Source organism: Clinocottus analis, unplaced genomic scaffold (assembly GCF_023055335.1).
Source record: "Clinocottus analis isolate CAN_PGR_092001 unplaced genomic scaffold, fCliAna1.0.p SCAF_15, whole genome shotgun sequence".
NCBI lineage: Eukaryota > Metazoa > Chordata > Actinopteri > Perciformes > Cottidae > Clinocottus > Clinocottus analis.
Genome location: NW_027175876.1, coordinates 9,619,352 through 9,641,616, shown reverse-complemented (window position 1 = coordinate 9,641,616; position 22,265 = coordinate 9,619,352). Strand labels below are relative to the sequence as shown.

The 22,265-nt window shown below is 38.6% G+C and overlaps 2 protein-coding genes across 3 annotated transcripts; both read right to left on the bottom strand.

Moving 5' to 3' along the window:
• Window positions 1-1,890: 1,890 nt before the first annotated feature.
• LOC137785462 (serine/threonine-protein phosphatase PP1-beta catalytic subunit-like) lies at window positions 1,891-7,283 on the bottom strand. Of its 2 annotated transcripts, none has more exons than XM_068576707.1 (8): window positions 7,161-7,283; window positions 5,808-5,939; window positions 4,909-5,139; window positions 4,609-4,713; window positions 4,106-4,177; window positions 3,771-3,922; window positions 2,581-2,715; window positions 1,891-2,492 (listed from the first exon to the last, which is right to left on the bottom strand). In XM_068576707.1, exons 1-8 carry the CDS (start codon window positions 7,210-7,212, stop codon window positions 2,388-2,390), a joined length of 984 nt encoding a protein of 327 aa, XP_068432808.1. In that variant the 5' UTR covers window positions 7,213-7,283; the 3' UTR covers window positions 1,891-2,387. The 2 variants fall into 2 exon arrangements, with proteins under 2 accessions (XP_068432808.1, XP_068432809.1); XM_068576708.1 differs by lacking the exon at window positions 7,161-7,283 and adding an exon at window positions 6,755-6,946.
• A 470-nt stretch (window positions 7,284-7,753) lies between these two features.
• On the bottom strand, window positions 7,754-21,398 carry LOC137785672 (phospholipase B1, membrane-associated-like). Its single transcript, XM_068577114.1, has 42 exons — window positions 21,347-21,398; window positions 21,220-21,273; window positions 20,999-21,059; window positions 20,869-20,903; window positions 20,450-20,534; window positions 20,319-20,370; window positions 20,139-20,219; window positions 19,596-19,661; window positions 19,445-19,506; window positions 19,253-19,328; window positions 19,036-19,149; window positions 18,568-18,642; window positions 18,183-18,254; window positions 17,948-18,022; window positions 17,791-17,851; window positions 16,661-16,719; window positions 16,368-16,441; window positions 16,197-16,240; window positions 16,000-16,108; window positions 15,643-15,694; window positions 15,448-15,528; window positions 15,291-15,356; window positions 15,107-15,207; window positions 14,483-14,564; window positions 14,286-14,390; window positions 13,930-14,025; window positions 13,711-13,782; window positions 13,437-13,514; window positions 13,014-13,074; window positions 12,421-12,479; window positions 12,119-12,186; window positions 11,996-12,039; window positions 11,605-11,704; window positions 11,451-11,502; window positions 11,284-11,364; window positions 11,115-11,180; window positions 10,920-11,014; window positions 10,060-10,141; window positions 9,866-9,970; window positions 9,678-9,773; window positions 9,515-9,589; window positions 7,754-9,048 (listed from the first exon to the last, which is right to left on the bottom strand). The coding sequence occupies exons 1-42, from the start codon at window positions 21,396-21,398 to the stop codon at window positions 8,827-8,829; spliced, it is 3,246 nt and encodes a 1,081-aa protein (XP_068433215.1). The 3' UTR covers window positions 7,754-8,826.
• Window positions 21,399-22,265: the final 867 nt, after the last annotated feature.

The following is a 22,265-nucleotide window of genomic DNA, read 5'->3' as shown; positions in this document are numbered from 1 at the left end:
TTTAATCATGATTAATCACATCTTACCGATATTCTCGGTATATTTTTTTAAAAACATAAAGATTTATGATAAAAGACGGATATATACATTGTCATTTATACATTGGGGTGCTGTTGTAAATAATGCAACTACAGGCCGTGAGGTGAATTTATTCGTCGCGAATGGAGGTGACAAGGTGCTCAGTGTTGCCAGATTGGTGATGGCGTAGTATCGTACCAAAGGGTCAAAATGGTTGCATTTGGAGGATAATTATCGTGCATCTGGCAACCCTGAGATCGGTCGACCAATGACAGTTCTCTCTACAGTCAGAGTTCGCGCAAGAAGATGAACGTAGGAGACCGTTTCCACAACTTGTAAGAGCGTAGTAACTAGTTTGTGAAAGACTCAGAGAAACACAAATATCCAACCAGGCAAAATCCCGGACGTTTTGGGAATCCCTGCCGGACGCATTTTTAGGTCTCGAAAAGAGGACATGTCCGGGAAAAAGAGGACGTCTGGTCACCAGGTAACTCTCACTACTCACTAAAGTCCAGTGATCCTGTCAGCGCCACATGATCCGTAGCAGCCAAGTCATTTTCCGTTTTGTCCTTTCCAGCTTTATACAGCGCGTGGATTTGTGTAATGATTGTGCATCTTTGCGGTGCTTTGATGCTCGGGTCCCTCGTTGCCACTCGCAAAACTTTGGTGAACCCCTCATCCTCAACAATATTAATTCAACTGTGCTACTCAGCTTGTCACAGGCAGACTTAGTGAGAGGTCTACGTTGTTTAGTGAGGCTGGTTTGACGCATTGCTCTCGAACGCACCTCGCCGACCAACGCATGCTTCGCGTTGAGATGTTACTTCAGCTGGTTGTGCTGGTGAAGCTTCAACGTCTTCCCGCAGAGTGAGTATCTGACGTCTACGTCAGACTGCAGTAGAGCGGAAATAGTTGAATTTCCGCTCTAATGGAAGCTCATTCTGCGCATGCGTTAAAAAATTCACGCATTTATCCTGTTATTTAATCATAATGCGTTAACGCGTTATTTTTCACAGCTCCAATTATCATCAAATAAATGTCATTAAAGAATTTTAAAACAATCCATTAATATAATAAGTAGTTGCAATTATTCCTAGGAAAATACATCGTCCAACATAAGTGGTTATCGTTACAGGCCTAACTGGACACGCAACAATGTTCAGTGTATGAGGTCAATATCTGCTGCTGTTAAGATGAATGTACTGACACCTTTTAAATCCTATACTTCACCTCCGTTTTTGCCATTGTCTTCTTTATTATCTTCTGTCTCTACTTTTCTTTGTTTCACACTTATAATCAGTTTACACCAGTCATCAAAAACAGATCTAATTGAGAGAATCTACTGAATGTCCGAGTAAAAGCTACAGCACAGATGGCTGTGAACTTTTCAAACAGGCGTTAAAGGCTTTTACACAATTATGTTTGCAAATTGCAAAATGTTCACAATATTTTTTTCCTGTATCATCAAAATATCAGGATATTATTGATATCTCTCTCTATGGATAAAACATTCTTAAGTCGAAGGGAAAGTCATTGCAATCTCTAGCTTGCAATTCTTCAAGAAAAATGTACATTTTGGAAAATATGTTCAAGTGCATTCTTGCCGAGAGTTAATGTAGATTAGAAGATCCATGCTTCACATTCGTCCTTACAGTTTCACACCATACAACGGAAATGGATTGAACAAACACTATTGCTGGTAGGTGGCTGTTGTTGCAGTTAACAGAGGAACAATAACCGTTTCCCCGTTTCCAGTCTTTGTGCTAAGTTAGCCAGCTGCTGATGTTAGTTTCATATTTGACAGAAAGTAGTGTGGTGTATACTTTCTTATCTAACTCTTTATAAGAAAGCATACAAGCATATTTCCCAAAATGTCAAACTATTCCATTAAGAAGTGTAGCACTTCATCCAGCATAGAAGTGTGCAATGGCAGTAGGACGAGAAACAATTAGCCCTGTTGTCTGTGAGAATTTATGGACTTCACATTGGCTAGAGCAAAGAACCCATCTCAATCTCAAAAGCAAGCATGCATTCACAAAATCACTATGGAAATTGTTAATGTGAAGGAAGAGAAGCATTTTTTCTTAACATCTTGCCCATTCCACAAGAGTTTGGTTTAAATATTGCTGAATGAAGTGAGTAGCTGGAAGTTAATGCAGACCGTGGCATCAAATGAGAAATTGAAAAACACATGTTCATAAAAATACCCACAGAACAAGCAAAAGACACTCCTGGAGTTTTTTCTTCTTCTTTTTTTCCCCCACACAAACAAGCTGACAGAGAAAGAAGGCTGGAAGGTTTGAGGCAGCCTGGAGGGATGTCGGCCAGTGATCAACCGGGGGCGGAGCAGGGGAGTCAGGTCCAGCCGCTCACCTCTTTTTTGGTGCCTGAGCGGTGCGAGGCGGGGTGACAGGAATTGCTGAATTCACCCCGCCGTACTGGTATTTTGCTTTTTTTTCTGACGGCTTCAGGATCTGAAAGAGAAGACGATGGTCCTGATGAATACATTTAAAGCCCACAAAAAAGCGTTTATGTTACGGTACAACAAACAGAGTTCTCTACCTGAAAGGAGCACATAAGGGACTCGTCAACACTCATCATGCCACCTGCATTGTCAAACTCCCCGCAGTAGTTGGGTGCAGAGAACAGCGTGACCAGCTGTCGCTTGGCAAAGAACTCATAACCGTCTTCAACAACCTGGAAAATAGCAGGATAAAAGCAGAAACAATACATTGATCAAAGGAAAATGAAACATCACTGAAGATATGTTTTAAACAAAATTGCCAAACACAATTATTTTATTTTTTTTAATCACTGGTTCTTGAACAAAATGATGTAACCTTAGTCTTCAATATGTTCTGACATTGTGCGGAGCAAACAATTAAACTGATAAATTAAGAAAATATTTAGCAGGTAATCGAAGTTGCAGCCCTTAACAGGGTAATAATTATAATTCTCATGGTTTATTTTAATGAAAGTCTCGTCAGTAGTGCTGCCATGTCAACATAAGATAAGTCAGCCTACAGGGAAGTAAAGCTGCATGTAGGGTTGACCTACATGCAATTCATCAGCCGGGCTGCTTCATGGCATTAATGGTGATGAAATACCTTCTGTATGTGAACATCTGGCTATTGTATTTTTGTTAATCATTTATTTATACAGAGTATTTTATCAGAAAACTGCCTTAATTTTTAGAGATGAAGCTGTAAAGTAAATCTTTCTTCAAATGTGATCAGTGTGTCCTCTATGAATATATTAAACTGAACATTCTGACATCTTAATGGTCTTAAAAACGTATCCATCAGTCATCACTTATGAACCACTAGTCATAAGTGTGTGTGTGTGTGTGTGTGTGTGTGTGTGTGTGTGTGTCTCGCCAGAGACCCTGTCCTCATTTGCTCTTTTGTGCTTTAAAACGGAACTACTGTGAAACAATAAGAAAATTATATTTTCATGTTATTTTGTGGAATACAATATTTCTCTCTGAAATGTAGTGGACGAGAAGTAAAATGTTAAATAAATTACATCAAAATACAAGTACCTCGAAATTATACATAAGTACAGAATTTAAGTAGCCTAATGTACTTAGTTACATTCCAACACTGCTAAAATAAGAGCTAAGGGTCCATGGTCTATACACTCTATTCTCAAATTGTTCATATGGGCATTTCACCCACATTCAAATGCTACACAGACAATTCATGATTGGCAAAATGCTCTTAATCATAATCCCAAAACAGCAAAATAGTTACTTGATGTGCTCGACAGATAAGGTCCAGGTCGTGACGGTTGAGAAACTTGCTGACCACATCGGCCCCAAAAGTGAAGGAAACTCCCCGATCGTTCTCCCCCCAGCCCTGGACATCTTTGTCTGGATCCGACCACAGCAGGTCACACAGCAGCCCTGACACAAACAACATAAAGTCAAGCAGTCAATCACTCTGACTTTTGGAGTTACTCACATAATATTACTTTATATATTATACTATTTTATCTACTATATGTGGACATGCATTTTTTAATTAAACCCTATACTATTGAATGTTCATATTATCACATTATTGTATATTAAGCAACACAAACACACCTGTGTCTGGGACATCAGTGGGTCTCATAATGCGTCGAATTTGCTCCATCGACTGTAGATCAGGTGAGAGTCCTAAGAAGAACAGATAATTGTAAATGTATACAAATCAGTGAAAAGATTACTTGTATAAATTCTTAATCAAAATGGAAATATGATGAGTTACAAGTATTGTACAAATGAGACAAAAACAGGATTAAAAAAAAGAAAAAGAATGGCATTCAGAATAGCACCATGATGTCATAATAGATTCATCACAATTTAAAACGTGGTTATATTAGATATATTTTAGGAAAGTATGTAATAGAAATATATAAAAAGATCCCCAAAAATATGATATAACATACCATTTAATATTGCTATTACAAGAAACAACAACACAGCCCTTATTGTACACTAAACAATGATGAAAGCTTTAAACTTATGTACAGGTCCACTTCAATTTCAGGGCAAAGTGTAATCCACATTATTTAGTGGCTACTACTTAACAGAGAGACTTCACAAACCTCCGTGGCAGCAGAAGATCTTCTCATCAATAATCGCAGCAATGGGCAGACAGTTAAAACAATCTGTAAAGGTCTTCCAGAGCTTTATGTTGAACCTGCGTTTGCCTGAGGAAAAAATTAACAAAACAAAAAACAGACAACATACAATTTAAAAAAAAGTTTTTCTTACTAATTTTAATGGGTTACCACATTAAGATTTGATATTTCTTTTTCTCAGGTTTTGCAGTACTCCAACTCACAATTAGGACTGTAAACAGTATGCACATGTAGCATAACAAACAGGTGTGTTTTTCAACTTACACTCATCATAGAAGCCGTAGATGCGATTGATGGAGGCACACTCGTGGTTCCCCCTGAGCAAGAAGAAGTTTTCTGGGTATTTGATCTTGTAGGCTAGCAGTAGGCAGATGGTCTCCAGCGACTGCTTCCCCCTGTCCACGTAATCTCCCAAGAACAGGTAGTTGGCCTCAGGTGGGAAACCGCCATATTCAAATAGCCTCAGCAAGTCTGTGTACTGTCCATGGATATCACCTGGAAGGATATGTTCATTAAATTGTTTAATGGTGTCTAATTGAGATGGCAATGTTACTTGCAATCAATAATGTAAAATGAATGAATGGATTAGATAAAGTGCACTGGGATATATGTACTGTGGCATCACAAGGGGACAGGTAGTGGAGGGGAGCTACATTCCAACTCATGACCAGCGCCCAACCTACAAAATGGCCACCAGGGCCGACACTACATCTCCGAGACTGCCTCATCACGTACGCAGCTGCAGGTGCTTAGGGCACCTAATTGAGGCAGGACGGGGAAGCTTAATAAAGGGCAGAGCAGCGCGCACATGGAGGAGAGGAGCTGAGCAAGCAGGCGGTGAACAAACACCTACGTGGACGAAAAACACTACGAAGAGGAGGACCTTGTAACCTGGACGTATCAGTGTTGAGTTTTGTTTTGGTTAAATAACCACTTTCTTCTCTGGAAAGCTATATGTTTGTTAACTGGACTTTTTTTGATTTATGGAAATACCTTGCAGTTGGGACGGGAAATAAACCTTCATTTTTGTTTATACCATCTGAAGTGCCTGTTTCCAGCTCGGTTTTGCACTGCCCCACTCAAGGCTGCCCTAAGCACAACCGGTGACACTACAGTTAATTTTAAAAAAAAAGAAAAAGATAAGTGATTGGTGCTGTCCTCACCGCAGATCTTGAGTGGAGCCTCCAGTTCCAGCAGGATCGGCTGACTGAGGAAAATCTCTCTGGACTTGATGCAGAGCCCCCTCACCTCAGCCTCTGTCATCTGGACAACCTTTCCTGGACGACATCCTCGCACTGCAAAACAAGAGTTCAACATTGGATGAGTCAAGTATTTGACATGAGATAGACTAAGCATGAAGGAACCTGCCACAACCAACAGAACTGATATACATCACACTCTACATCATGACAACGTGAAATGTAACTACATTTGTAGGCTAAGGAATCTGGACCCACAAAAATAGTCTGTGCATTCAAACGTATGTAATTCAAGACTGCATTAAATCAGTCTGAACTGACCTCAACTGATCATAAATTACCTGCCTGTTTCACATTAATGTTCACAAAGATTACTGATGTTAAAATGTAGTTATCTACCAATAGTCCTTGTCCTCTGTGTAAAAATGACTAACAATTACTTTTGAGAGAGATACCATATTCCTCAACACAATTAAGCAGAAAGTGAATGCAGTGTGGTTCAAGCAAGGAAAAAAATCGAGGTTTTCCTAACTTTGGTATTGGTAAAAAAAAAAATTAAACTACATTTCCCATGATCAGAATTGTGTCAGTCACAAAATGTTGATTTCTTTATTTCCATTTTGAACATGCAGAATCATACGTTGTTTCATTTGCCTCCATTATGTTGAGCGACAACAATACAATACACCTGTCGTTTAATATGTGGTTTAGGAAAAAACTCAAACTGACAAACAGTAGCTAGTGTCCCTTCGTAGGGGGGCGTGTCCTGGGTGGTAGCCGACGTGCTAGCCTAGCCAAAAGAGAACAGGTAGCTTGTAATGTTACTTTACAACCACATAATTACACTTATTTCTCTGCCCATTACATCCCGACCTTGACGATAAAACGTGAACCTGCCGGTCTTTACTCACGTTAGTCGGCTAGTTTGCCTTCACACAGTGAAGTAATGGCACTGGTCGACAGAAACGGCTAGCTAGTTAGTTAGCTTTCTAGCTCGCTTTGTTACGCCACTCTCCCTTATTTTACGCACAGTCCCACGACTAACGTTGATTAACGATCCAACATTCGAGAAGAGTTTGTGACACGTGACTGTATCGATAACTGGGACTGTGACATGCTAACGTCCACTATAGTTTGCGTTTCTCCTTCAGCAAATATTTTCACGGTTAACGTTAGCTCGCGGGTTGCTGCGGAACGACAGCGGACATGTTAACACGTTATTGACGTATCTCGAAGTTAGTAACTTAGTTACAAACAACAACGTACGATTCAGTAATTTTTGATGCGGGAAGAAAGGTTATCACGTTGCTACAGTACCTTCGAGTAGTCGAGATATGAGACTGTCAATGTTCAATTCGCTTTCCGCCATCTTTCTGATGCTCACAGAGGCAGGAAACTGGCAAACTTGCCCTGAACGATGACTTGTAGGCTCAAAGGAGCTTTAGCCTTCCCAGGCAGGCAAGGCGACACAAGTTTACATTGTAGTGGGACAACTAAGTAGACTTACTAATTACTGCACTTAAGTACAATCTCGATGCTTATAAACAGACTCTGTGTTGTAGTATTGAATCATAGTCAGTGTTTTATTAAGTACACTCAAGAATCATGAGAGGATATGCACAACAACTTGTAATTGTACAAGTAATGTATAGAAGATTTATTTTTCTAATAGTTTCTTTTATTTGTTAACAACAATGGAGAGCTGCGAATAGCTGTGTACACTCAGGTGCAAGACAAGTAAATACTTAATTCAGGGCACAAAGATCTGCAAACTTTTAGGCTCTCAATAAATCGTTTATCTTTTATTTCTTTTCAAGGCACAATTTTGATCTAAAAGATCTTTCAGGCAAGTCTGAAAGTGAATAACAGGCATTTCAATAATTAATTCAAATATTTTATCAGCTTCCTTAAATGTTTGAAAAAGAGAAATGCCTAAACAAATGGAGTACACTATTAATTTAAAGCATAAATCTGTGCAGCTTTGTTCTCAACAGAGGTGACAGGAAGTGTAGTGAGAGAATGCTGACTTCGTGTGTGAGTCCCAGTAAAGATCAGATAAAGATAACAAAGTTTTTATTGTCGTTGTCGCAATGCAACAAAGTTCCATTTACCAGCAGCAGCAGCGAACAACGATAACAAACAATATACAAAGTTAATATACAAAATCCAAGGAATAATGGTTTCTAAGTGATGTATAATCAGGAGAGGCCTAAAACCCCCCCTTTAAATCCAGCTGACGGCATGACAAAATTATGTAAAATCCAATAAAGTTTTACATTTTATTTGTAAAGGTACAAAAACACATTTTGATAAAACAAATATATAATTGCACTATTACAAAAATAACTTTGAGTTCATATTGGGGTTTAATAACTTCAAATGTGGTTCCCAATGATCAGATAGATATCCTAAAACAGAGGTCAAACCTGTCTCTGAAGTACCAGCTCGATATTTTACTTTACACTTGACAATGTATCCTGAGAGGCCATCAATGTTCAAACCAATAAATTAGTGGCTATCTATCCAATAGTTATCCAGACATATCACCTCAAAACAACACATTTCAACCTAATGGTGGGATCATCAAAACAACTGGGATAGCACAAGTGTCCTGACAAACTTTCATGAAAATACATCAAACACTTGTTGAATAATTTTCATATCCCATAAAAAACAATCGGTGTCTTTAATATTGAAGAGATTTTGTTTTATCAATAAATAAAAAACACATTTGAATTCAACAAGGTCACTCTATTACATATGGGATTTTTCACAATATCTGCTGTCGCCTAGCAAGATGGGCCAGGGTTTGTTACCGGTCTGGACGGCCTTTCTATGAGGAGTTTGCATGTTCTCCCCGTGGCAGCGTGGGTTGCCTCCGGGTTCGAAATAGTCAAGAAATAGTCGAGGCAAGTGTAGGAGTAAAAAAACAAGTTGAGTGATACAACTTTAAGGCTCAAGTGCAGCTTGATAACAACAATTATCAAAAAGAAGTTCCTTGCATTTCTACCGCTTTCTCCACTTTGCTTTTACGAGACTTACACCTGGAGAGAATTAGCCAGGCAATAACAATGCCAGCCAGTAAACTGCCAATTCCCACAATCACCGGCACCCACACGGGCAAAGAGAAAGGGCACTTGGACACGGGGAGGATTACTGGTGGACTTGACAGGCTGTTGATCTCAGTGAAGATGAAGGGATTATCCTATAAGAAACATACCAAAGTTCAGTGCAGACATATCAGGAATTAAGAACTTTAAACTAAACATGAGCGAATCTTTAAAAAAATGTGTCAACATATAATGAAAAGTCAACTACAAAGACCCACAATTCAGTTAAAGGATGATAATTTGAGTTAAGTCATATTAAATAGATGAGTCATGAGTAAATAATGATAAAACTGAAGCATAGCATGGATAACTAATAAGTTATTTGTGTAATTATTACCTCTTAAATATTTAATTATATTTGAGCTGTGTTTTTAAGTTAAGTGCAGATTTATCTGTATTCTATAGACAGTCTTTATTTAACACATTTGGTTTCCATAAAAGTGACCTATTTAAAACTTGACTCAAATGAATAAATAAGGAGATATAGTTTGGTGATACAATAATAAGTAGAGTGGTTGGCAGTGGGATTTCTATCCAGACTTCATAGTTCTTCAAACATACCTCAGAGGGACAATGAATCTTAGAGCGGTCGTATGTGAAGTTGTTGTAGGTCTGCTTTTTGCCGATGGGCTCCAACTGAAGACAATAAGAACAACTCGCTGAAATCCAAAAACACTGAGAAACACTGGTCATTCTGTAGTTTGGTACATTACTGCACGCTCACCATGTTATTCCACAAGGCAACAGCCATCTCAGCATGAGCTCGCTCACTGGTGTGGAAACAGTCCAGAGAGAAGAAACTTGAGTCAACCTCGCCCTCCTGGTGAAAGAAGTGGATTTTTAGGAGAGGCGTATTTCATTATTTATGTCCGATAGTTTGTTTGGATACATGTGTTTGTCTCTGTAACTCACACCAATATGAGGAATAAATGAATTATGTAAAAAGGGTTGAAGGACGACAGCAAAATCTTCTTTTCCTTGATAGCGATTTCCAGAAATAAGATGTTGGATCTCAGCCTGGGGGAGAAAGAGAATTTGCGGAATGACTGAGAGAACCACATTTTTAAAAATAAATAAAAATGATTAAAAGAGCTCTCTGTTTTTACCTGATACTCGCGATTGATTCGTTTTATCTCCTGAAACTCTGGAGAGTTTTCAACTGGGTTGATAACACAGGGACAGATGGTCCTGTGAAACATATATTCCTGTTTATTCTTTTATTGCTGAGATGAGGAGAGAGCAGATCCCAAATCAAAGAATCTGAAAAAAGACCTTTGCATGTCGAGATTCTTGAAATCCAAATTTAAATTTTGACTGATTAATTGGAAATAGATGGTTTGAGAGATTACCAGTAGTAAGGACTGTTTTTGCATCAAACCAACTGAACCAGAGCTTTTTAAAACAACTCAAAAGTTACTTGTAATATTGGGTCCATGTCTGCAAGTTGAAATGCCAAAACAATTCTGAGTGAGAGAAATGAAAATATAACACAAACATCGCTGAATAATCTAATGCACATAACTAACTTCTGTGTTTTCCAATTTGGAAAACCTGTCTCTTAATTCTCAAATCCGCTTGAGGACATCTTGATTATCACAAGATGCTTAATGAATGAACTCTATCTCAACAAGATTTAAATAATTTAGGAGAAACTACACCACTGGAGGGAGCAATCTTTTGATGGTTAAACCAGATTTGTTTTTGTTACCGCATGAGGGCAGCAGAAACATGCTTTAAACACAGCGATGACGTGTCACCTTTAAATTGATATTGCAAACGTCACACATCCAGCAGACGCAAAGCAACAGCATCATTCATTTGAAGTTGTGGCGGGTCCACTGACATATTCAATGTATTCAATGTGTTGGATACGTATATTCAACACATTCACTCTCCTTTAGCTCTGTGTTGGTCTCCACGAGGACCAAAGTGCCCAGATGTCGAGCTGAAAACGGGCTCAACAAACCTCTGCAAGAGTGAACAGCCAAGCGTGTTCCTCGTAACGGACTTCAATGGATCAATCTGCAAGATTGCCACCAGATTAATTAGCAGCCTCGGCACCTAAAGATACAAAGAGAGAGCGAGAGAGAAGAAGAAAACATGATACACTTGTACACACAAAGTCAAGATATGACAATAACTTTGATGTTTACTGTCTCACCTCTTTGTAAAACATGTCCAAACTGAGCATAATGTTGTGGCTGTAGTTCTTGGGCGACAGATTATTCTGCAGAAAACATATTGAAATATTGCTTTGTACTGCACCTTCAAAAACATACAAGAGAGTGTGGTAAAGTATGTACAATACACACATTTTGAAGAACACTTACTTGGTCTGTGCAATAATTGCAAAGATCATTTCCGCCGACAAATATTGTCACAAGTTTCCAGTCCTTTTCAAAATCCACCTCCTGTGTATTATGTGAATAGAACATGAGAAAAGGCAGAACATTTTGAAGCAATCGGATATCATTATTTCATTTTGGAAAAGTCTTACCTTATGTTCTCGCATGGCCTTGATGAGAGCTTGGACTTGAATTGGGATCTCTCTGTAGCCCAACAAAAAGTAAAAGTAAGTAGGCGTTGGATAGGTAATGACGGGTCGTTCAAAAGTGTTTAACCACGGAGGAAATAAAAGGATATGCACATACGAGGTCTTGGCTCCAGGTACAGCTACGTTGAAGGCCTTCTGTTTCAAGTCTTGGCCTTTGGAGAAGCCCTTTAAGGAAGGGTTGAACTTCTTCAAGATGTCTAAGAAGATGAAGAAGCAAAAAAGATTGAGTACGTGGTTATGGTGCCTCCTATTTAAGTATCGATGCCTAAGAAACAGCAGAGGGCCTCATGTAGGAACAGAAGACTATCTTTGTATGATTTATGACTGATCTGGACCTGAAGTAAACGTTTTGAGAAACTAAAACTATTAAGGTTAAAAATGTGTGATACATTTCTTATTCCACAAAGAATGCTCCTCTGCAACATAATGTTGGATATATTGTTTTTCCTGTTGCATATCTTTTCCCCAAACAAGTGGTGTAAACTCACTTGGGAGTGTTGTGACCGTCTCCAGAGTTTTATCCCCTCCAATGCTGCAAGAAAATCCACGAAACATCAGCATAAAATATGATGATTAATGTCAATCTCATTCACGCAACATGCATGTCGAACCTCCATGATACTCCTCTGTAGTCTTTATTGAGGTCTAACAGGTTCTTTGCCTTAGCACCAGTGCCTGCCTGTGAAAAGAAAGCCAAACAATGGGAAAATCAAAAGCTGAACACATAAAAGCGTTAATCATCACCGGTGCAAGCTGATTCACGTCGACAGGTTCACAGTGGTCGTTAAACACAGACACATCATGCAAAAAAAGACCTCAAATCTGTATTTGTGGTCAATGCTGATTAAGGTAAAACGTGATTTTCAAACAAGTTTACATTAACTCTACTGTACTTGAGATGAATTACACTGACCGTTGCAGAGTCTCCCAACGCTGCCACCACCTTGATGTCTGCTGGTCTCAGCTTGTGAACTAGAGTTAAAGACAGAAGAGTTTCAGCCTACTGACACACCACAAAGATCATCCCTATACAATGTAATAATTAGCATTCAGCCATCTCCTATTGTAAGCATCTTCTATTTACTGCAGCCCTTTCCCCCTCAGACGAAAAATATTATGTGTATAAGTTGTAAATTAGTTGAACAGCTGTTAGATTATCTTGATAAGACAAAGTCCACATTACAATTGAACGTACTATTGTTTACGTTGTATTGGTAGCAACAGCAAAGTGCTGTCTCATTTGTATTTACACCATTTAAAGCTCTCTCACACTCAACCGTTTACCTCGTGACTTTAGTAAGTCCCCGAGAGTTCAGGCTTTAAGTCCTTCAGGGGAACATTGGGATTGGGCCATTGACACAATGCAGGTGACAGTTGGTGCTGTGATATCACTCTTAGTTTCACTCTTAGTGTCACTAGTGTGCATAGCTGTCTTTGTTTCAGCTTTCAGATGAAAGAGGACATTTTATCTCATATCAACCCTCTACTGATAACAGTCTGTCTCACCTGACGTTGGCACAGTTTCAGATGGAGCAATGTCCACACAGGAGAAATCACTCCCCCAGTTCTAAAATAGAGAAAAATCGAAAGTGCCCAGAGAAAAATGCCACGTTTTTATATTGCTTATATACATTTTTTTTTTTTTTTTACAAATTACAAACTCAAAGCTATTCAATTTATAATCATATAACACAAATAATACATTCAAGACATTTAAGAAACTGGAACCGGAGAATGTTTGGACGTTTTTCTTAATAAAAGACTTCAAAATTATTTTTCGATTATAGATTTTTGCTGATGATTTATGTTCTATTGATTAATCAACTAACTATTTCAACGCTATATGAGTTTCGGCCTTCAGTTAATCAATCTATACTCTATTTGTACTAAAGTCCCTGCTCAGCCTCCAGATAGAGAGGAAATGCTTACTGTGATAGGTCCTGGTGTTGGAGAAGGACCAGCATATATGTAATTGCTGTTGTTAAAGGTTCGGATGTATGGGGAGGTCTGCAGACAAAGGAGAGGACTTGCGTTACATGATGGCCTCCAAATATAGTGAAATGAAGTACATTCAGCAATATTATAAACGTTTAATAAAAGAAGCATTGTAATTGCATTTATAGCATTTTCCTCACAAGGTTTACAAAAAACTCATTCGCCAACATATAAAGCATTGTTTTTCTAGTTAATCACAATTTCCCACCTTGGTTGGACATTTCAAGTCAGTGTCTAGAGAAAAATCCTGAGAGGTAGTTTTATTGCCCAGAGGTTCCAGCTGGAAGAAAAACATGAGTTAGAGTCACCGCTAAATATCAGTCAGCATTTTTAAATTTTATATATATATATATATATATATATATATATATATATATATATATATATATATATATATATATATATATATATATGTACATATACATACCATGTTGTTCCAGAGGGCGCGAGCCATCAGCGTCTGGGCCTTCTGGCTGAGATGGAAGCAGTCAGCGCTGAAGAAGGAGCGATCAGCACGGCCATCCTGTGCAAAAGGTACGCTACATGTATGAAGCTTTAGAATTTCTGACGAATATTTAAAAGAAAAAAAACTGTAGTTGACTGAAGCCTTTATGACTTTGAAACTTGTGTCCTCAAATTCAATTCTTCACCATAGACATGATAGCTAAAACACTGCTAAACACTGTATACTGTAGCAGGTGATTCTGGTGCTAAGCATGGGGTAATGTATTGGTTAAAGAGTCTGGGCAGTCCACATATGAAAGACAGAGCTTTGTTACTGACCGGCAGTTTGGGGACAATGATTTTTCTTAATAAAGGCTGGATGACCACCGTGAAGTCTGAGCGAGTGTCGTACCGGTTTGACTCCACAAGTCCATGCAGTACACGCTTAAAGAAAGAAAGAGCAGGTCTCAATGCTTAAAGACGAGCTGGACTGTTAAATATTTTTAATATGTTTTTTGGTTGTTTTTTTTTCCTACCTGATATTGTCTATTGATGTCCTCCATCATTTGCAGAGCTCTAGAGCCGGGCTTTGGCAAGATAACACAAGGACACAGAATACTGGCAAAGGAGGAACCACAAGTCGTTTGTACCACTGTTAGAAAAATTCACTCGACCCCTCGGAGTAAAATCATTAAAAGAGGAACATTTATTTGTTGCAAGGAAGGAGCAGAGTTAGAAGTACAAGGTGATAGACAAATTGCATATCCAAGACTGCTCAAAGATCTCTCAAAGGACCACCTCTTAAATACCCATCACGACCCACAAACAGAAACCCTCATGACGTCTTCGGGCTAACCGTGAACCTTTCCCCTCGTCCCATAGATCGGTTTGTAAGAAAGAGTCATACGATAATAAAGGAACTGCTCGTTCTTTCAGATAGAAACATACAGATCCCCCTGTTTCACTGCTATCAGGGGACATGCTGAGTTTGTGTGTGAGATTAAACAGAGACAGTAAGATGAGAAGTCTGAATATAACAGTGAAATAGTACATGATTAAGTGTGAATATTGTTTTTCTTCCAACAACCACTGATTATGATCATTTATTAGATTTTTGATATCAAAGAGATTTTGAAAAAGCAGATGAAAGCCATACTTACTTTACCAGCCAAGTAGGACATTTAAGTGACGTGTCAATGTGCATTTCTCTCAGAGGGGATATATGAAGAGTTTCTATTAAATTCACTAGAGCTCGAGGCACCTGACAGAAACAAGCTCAGTTAATGCTCATAAACAAACATATCTCCATATATCAAATGTAGCTGAATGTCTTTTAATCTTTACCTCTTTGTGTAGATAATCCAGGCTGTCTCGAATATTATTAATAAAATTCTCTTCAGAGTAAAGTAACTGTAAATAAAAGGAACATTTTTTTTCACGTTGTGACTTTTGGCCGCTCCAGGAAACGGCCGATGAATTATTACTCCACTTTAGTACTTACAGAGTTCAAGCAGTGGTCACAGACGTCATTTCCACCAATAAACAGGGTGATCACCTTCCAATCGGATTCAAAATTGATTCTCTGTAGAAATGTGAGTAGTAAGTAGAGTTGTTAAATCAGAGCATCAGTTGTTTTTTATAGTGAGGTTGGCAAATTTACAATAGGTAAAGAATAAATATCAACTCGTAAACTTACAGGGTCGTTCTTCATCCTTGCCACCAGGGCTCGCACTTGCGTCGGTATGCTCCTTAAAACAAAAACAAAATAGCACTATGAAATGGCAAATATTTTTCATAGACAGTTAAAAGCACATTATATTTTAAAAAAAATATACTGAATATACTTATGAATTCTACTTCCTTCTAACTTTTTATGAAATACATTTTATATTGATAATATGATGTTGATTCAAGGCTGTGAAAAGAGGACCTTAAGGCATGGTTTACAGTCAAACTGCTTTTTCTGAACTTTATTTAGTACTTTTAATAACCTCAAAGGACAATAAATGGTGTATTAGAGGGATGTGTGCTGCGATCCTCTGAGCGGACTCACCAGCTCTTCGCTCCTGCTACAGCCTGGTTGAGGAAAGCCTGAGGAGTTTGCTGCTTGCCCATGCCAACAGAGTAGCCCGTCAAGTTGTGGTTAAAATGTTTTAAGATGTCTGTTATAACAAAGTAAAAAACAATAAAAATCCCATAAGACAAAGCCTGACTTGATGTTATATGACACACATCTTTAAGAAGACTCACTGGGCAGCGTGGTGACAGTTGTGAGGTTTTCATCTCCACCAATACTACAAAAAACATGGATGAATGTAAACAATGGATGACTGTAGAACCACGTTCATACCAACATTGCAAAGCATATAACATAAGCATTATGTTGCAACGCTGTCTGATAATTGAGGAGTTTGAAGTTACCTCCAGGATAATCCTCTGTACTGACTCAGGACATCCAGGATGTTATTGGGGCTGGATGCGATACCGTTTCCTGCCTGACGGATAGAACAGGACAGTGATGAAATATGACAGATGTATATTGCAGTAAACCAACATAGCAGGCTCTTGTTTTACTGTTGTACTAAATTAATCTTTCCATTTCTCTAATATGGTTAGAGAAATGGAAATATCTACTAAGAAGACCTTGAGGTATTTGGACTGTTCACACACTTCACTACAACCTTACTATCTTCTTCAAAAACACAATGACTCACTGTCAGAGAGTCTCCCACAGCAGCCACCACGTTGATATCTCCAGGCCTCAGTTCATGGACTGAAAAAATAAAGTAGACAAATCAGGACAGTGAAGGCTCTAAAATTAACAAGTAAGACAACACACGACTTTAATGTAATATAATATCTGTAATTATAATAACATAGCAGTACAACTAGTTGGAAATGTTGTATAGTAGGACAAAAACACAAATAAATAATACATTATCAGAAGCAATGTCACATACATGTTATAAAAGGTCATTTAAACAGAAATGGGCAAAAAGAAAAGAATGATTAAACAAATCATAAAAGAGAAATATACAGATTATTAACAGTGGAAAACAAAATAGTGTGTTGTATATTTTTTTGTCAATGTGATGCATTTGAATTGTCATCTGTTCATGTGTCATATTAGCATGTATAATTATTGGAAGCCTGGTGTCGCCTCCAGAAGAATTCAGTTTGACAACTTCTCTCGTTCTTGTTATTTATTTCCTCAATCACAGGTAAATTAACAAGCGCTGCAGATGCAAAGGCAGGGAGTCGTCCAGTCAACACGCGAGCTGACCGTCTAACACAACACCCCGAACAGCCGGAAGTTGGGCTCTTTAATACACGGTTTTCCGTCACCAACATATCATAAGCAAAGTAACATTTAAGTGGCTCTAACCTGTCAAGAGGAGGAGAATCCTGTGTTCTCATCTCTTCTCACAGAAAGGAACGTGCAACATCCCGTCTGCTTCTCGAGTGTCAACATACTGATAAACAGGTGTGTGTTGAGGGGTGCTGGCGTGTGACTAAAGTTCCCTTGAGAACCAGACATTTCTAGACACAACTACAGCTGCATCTGCACATTGGTTGCTGATGACGCAAACCTAACTTGAACTTCACTAGACAAGGATATGAACAGCATCTACAGCAATTTAAGACTCATATTTTCAGTCACCTACATAAATATCTAAGTAAAACTGAAAGGCAAACTCTCATCAATCAACTTCAATATGCGTGTCTTTCAACATGAAAAGCCATGAAAAATGGCACATTATGAATAAAACCACCCACAAAAAGTGAGAGTCACCCTAGTGCCTGATAAATGCCGAACATGTCAGTGTGAGCCGTCTTACTGTACCTGAGGTGGGTGTGGAGGGTGAGGGCCCGAGGTCCTCACAGGGCATCGCTGTGCCTGTAAACTGACCGCGCACACGAAGCAGATCCACAGTCAGAACTAAAGCGTACATCACCGCTGCCACTACCTCCATTTGGGCTGAATACTATACTACACTCACTGGCTGAAGGAGAGGAGAGACAACACTATGGTGATGTGATGGGGAGTTTCCCTCCGTCCTCAGGAAGGGTCGGTCCTAAAGGAGGGAGGCAGATAGCCGGAAAGAGGAGGAGAAATGAAAGGCAACAAAGGAATGGACTTGAGAAAGTGTAGAATAGCTTGGAAATTCATCTAATGGCATGTTTCGACATGCTGATATAACTGCATGTGTGTGACGTCGTGGCACAATTCCTCACCTCAGTTGGACATGGCAATGCGATGATATTTCCATTGTCTTCTGTGTTAAGTTGCCCACTTATGGGTTGCAGCTGAAAGACAGAAAACTCATTGTCTTATGTTTACGACTGAGAGGACAATGACTCTAATTGTGTGTGAAAAATCACATTTATTACTTAAACGCTAACTGGGAAAACCTTTCTGCGAATGAGTACTTTTACGATAAATACTTTGATTAAAAAATATACAAGAGTTTCAATGCAGGACGTTTGCTTGTAGTGGAGTCTTTCCAGTTAGTATCAGTACTTTTCCTTGAGTAAAGGATCTGAACACTTCTTCTACCTCTGTTTGTGTGTCTGTTTGACAAAGAGTACGGGAGGCTGAATAGATCGCTTGAGACCTCACCAGGTTTGTCCACATCTGCACCATCAGTTTATCAGCTTGTTGAGCTGCTTGTGGCTCACTGAGAGGCTTCCCACTCTGTTAAAAACAAGAAAATCAACAACACTGTGCTGTGCATTTGATACAGAAAGTACATTCTCAGTAAAATAGGACTATATCTGACTGTCACAAACTGCATGGATTCTAAGATTATTTTATTATTTATTTTATGTTGGTCAATCAGGATGGCAGCTGTGGCATGTCTGTGATCCTGAATTGATTGGAAAGCAATTGGATTATATTTATTATTTCAATGTGTGGTGTAATTTTGTATCTATTTACTGATGTTTTTGAAAGCCACTCATCTGCTTCTAAACAATAAATGGTGTTGAGACAACCTGATTGCAGTGTTGTGTTGCTTCCCTTAACCCGATCTGTTCTGTGATTAACGTTCCCCTCTCCTCCAGATTAACAATGAATGCAAAATGGTGCGAGTGAACTCACAGAAGAAGGCCATGTGATGAAAGGTGTGTTCTGCACAACGACAGTGAAGTCCTCTCTGTCAGCGTACCAACGCCTCTTTATCATGAGCTCGTCCAAAGACTCCTGCTCAGTGAAAAGAAGTTGAGAAAGGACATTTCACAGCAGCGGAAAAAAAGGTAAAGTACTGAATGAAGCTATCAGAAATCCTGATGAATGATCTACAAACCTGCAGAGCATGACTCAGCATGGCCTTCTGAAGTCTGGCTTCTCCTTCATTATTTGTCTCCATGCATTGACACATCCTGTTAGTATAACTTATTAACATAAAATGATCTTTTATAATGTTTGATTAAGTCTCTAGACAAAAACACTGATTTCATTTAAAGCCAGAAATGACTCATTTTACAAATGAACTCACTTGTTGTGGAAATTGTCACGCTCTCCATCCCACAATGCAACACTGACGATGGTTCGCTTCAGCTGCGTAAACCAAAATGTCAATTGTGTAAACATAAGCAATGCAGTTAGAGCTACTGAATAAACAATACTGTAAACAATCTGAAATGTACCTGAGCGTGCAGCAGCTGCAGAGCGTCCTCCACCTCTTCAACCACGGCTTTGATAACAGACTGAAACTTCACACAAACACAACGGTTCGCAACTTCAGTAACCTTTAAATAAATGTGTCATGCATTGATTATTTTCCTGGTTTGTTTTAGCTCTGAAGGTCCTTTTAGAAGCTGTCAGGTTAGTGGCTCTGTCAATGAAACTAAAATGAATGCTACCTGAAATAAAATATAGAATGCAATGAATGCAAAGGATGTTTTAAATTTTCCATAATCTATGTTATACGTGTTGATGTGCTTGAACCATCTTCAAGATGCCCTTACCTTTACTGAGCACAGACTTATGCCATCTGTTATATTTTAATCTTTCAATAAGCCTTTTCCACAAACTTTATGATGATATGTCACAATAAGAAAGGGGTTTTAATTATAAAATGAAGGCTGGTTAAAACTCCTTTGCAAAGGTGTCAGAGTCCTGATGTTGTTCTCTTGTAGCTTTCACTGGTATGAGTTTTGTGACATCAATTAAAGTGTTTTGTTGTTTACCTGCTGCTGCTCACAGGCACAGAGCAGATCTACTTGAGCAAAGAGAAGGACCAGCTTCCAATCTCCATCCACATCAATGACCTGTAGAATTAAAAAAAACATCAGGAATTATATTACTTTTTGATTATCTAATCGTTATTGTATCCCTAAAGATGCTAGTGCTGACACTGAAACACCTACCTGACTGTTGTGGATGGAGAGGGACACTTCCTTTGCCTGCTCCACCAGCGAGCTACAAGGAGAAAACAACAAAGCACTGGATTCAGCCCGTCATTGGTACGATATTTCTCTTGTTCCATGTGTGTCTGTACCTGTGTTGAACAAACTGAGGGGCATACAAGTTTGTTTCATCTGAAAGAAGACTGATGAGTGCAGGATTGAACAGCGTCATCAGCTCTGATGGAGAGACAATAACACAAGTTTAACCCCAACATGCAGGTAGGTGAAACCACAGCAGAGCTCAAACTATTTCCACATTATAAAAGTAGTCAAATAACAGAAAAATGTATCTGCAACAATAACGATAATTTATCAATAGTTTTAAAAAAAAGTCTTTGTTGAGGTTGCAGATTGCAACCAACTGAAACCAACACGAAAATGTAAAAAATGCTAAGGAGATTATGAATGAATGAACTTTAACTTTTTTAAATCTTAAGACAACTATCCAATAAATATTTGGCTTATAGTCCTGTGAACACGACAAACAACAACATATAACTTTTAACCTTACCTCTGAGTCTTGATACCACCGTAGTCAGCTCAGTGCTGCAGGAAAAGAAAAGACCGGGCTGATGCTGTGTCTACATTGTTGAATAAACCTCCTGGTGCAAATATCACTCAAAATGGGGACTTGTGCTCACCTTTGCATGGGGAGTCCAATGGAGGAAAGCAGGGCCACATTTGAGGGCTTAACGCTGTTAACTTGAGAGAAATAAATTGTTTTATATTGAATCACAGCCCTGAGGCACATGGGAATAGAAACACTCAATTTAAATGCAAGTAGTTCAAATATATATTTAATACAGAATGAATATATTCAAGTTACAATTAATATTAGACAGGCTTTAGTAATCTCACTTACCATTTGAAGGGGGCGGCTGAGAGTGAAACATCTGAGTGCAAGGCAGGCCACTTACTGGAATGAGAAACACCATTAAAAACACACACATTAATAGTATATTAGTAGATTGACTATAACTAGTAGAAACCTTTAGTCCACGTGAGCCCGAGGGCTGTGAGCACAACTAGTTGTGGAAACATCATCTTTCTGGTTTTCTCAGATTTTGTCCTCGTGGCTCTTTTCTGCTGCAGCTTTTCCTCCTCTGCTCTCTTTGGTGAGCTGTCTTTCTATGTGATTATTATTAGTATCTATGTGGTTATACCTGGTCAGCATATTGACATCATAAATATGCACAGAAGGGAGGGGGGGGACTGGCTTCCTCGTCCAAAGAACACAGTCATAAGGTTTTACAGTGAAACAATGTCACTGATAGTGAAACTTTTATTGTAATAATGAGAGAAAGTGAGCTTCAGTGAGTTAATGACATTCTGTGTCTAGGCTATCTGAGGGTTTTTGCTGAATCTATTAATGTACTTTACAACATAATAATTTAAATTATGTCTCTTAGTTATCATAACATGTTACCAAATGATGTTGCTGTTGGTATGTTAAAGTAAATCTGCAGCAACAAGTATGTTACATAAGGAAGTTGGTAATTGGTGCATAGCAATAGTTTGAATACATTAATTAAACATTAATTAAATGTATTAATCAGAGTACATTTAAATAGGAGTGTTATGAAAGTGTCAAGTGTTCATTAAAAAAGAAAAGAGTTGTGAAAGGGTGAGTAACAGTAAGAAATAGTCCAGGAGATGTAAGTGTTTATTGATGAGCCCAAATGCTGCTGGAAAGAAAGAAAGAAAACATGTTTTTGTGACGTGAGGTCTTGGTCCCGCTGCACCGCAGCCTCCTGCTAGAGGGAAGGGACTCCAACAAAATAGTCCTTTTGTGCCTCCATCCATGCTTTTCAAATAATAGATTAAAGAAAATTATAAACACTTTCAACAGAGGCGTCGTTAGGCCTGTTTTAAGGGGCCTGAAATTCTGTCTCTTGTATACTGACAAAA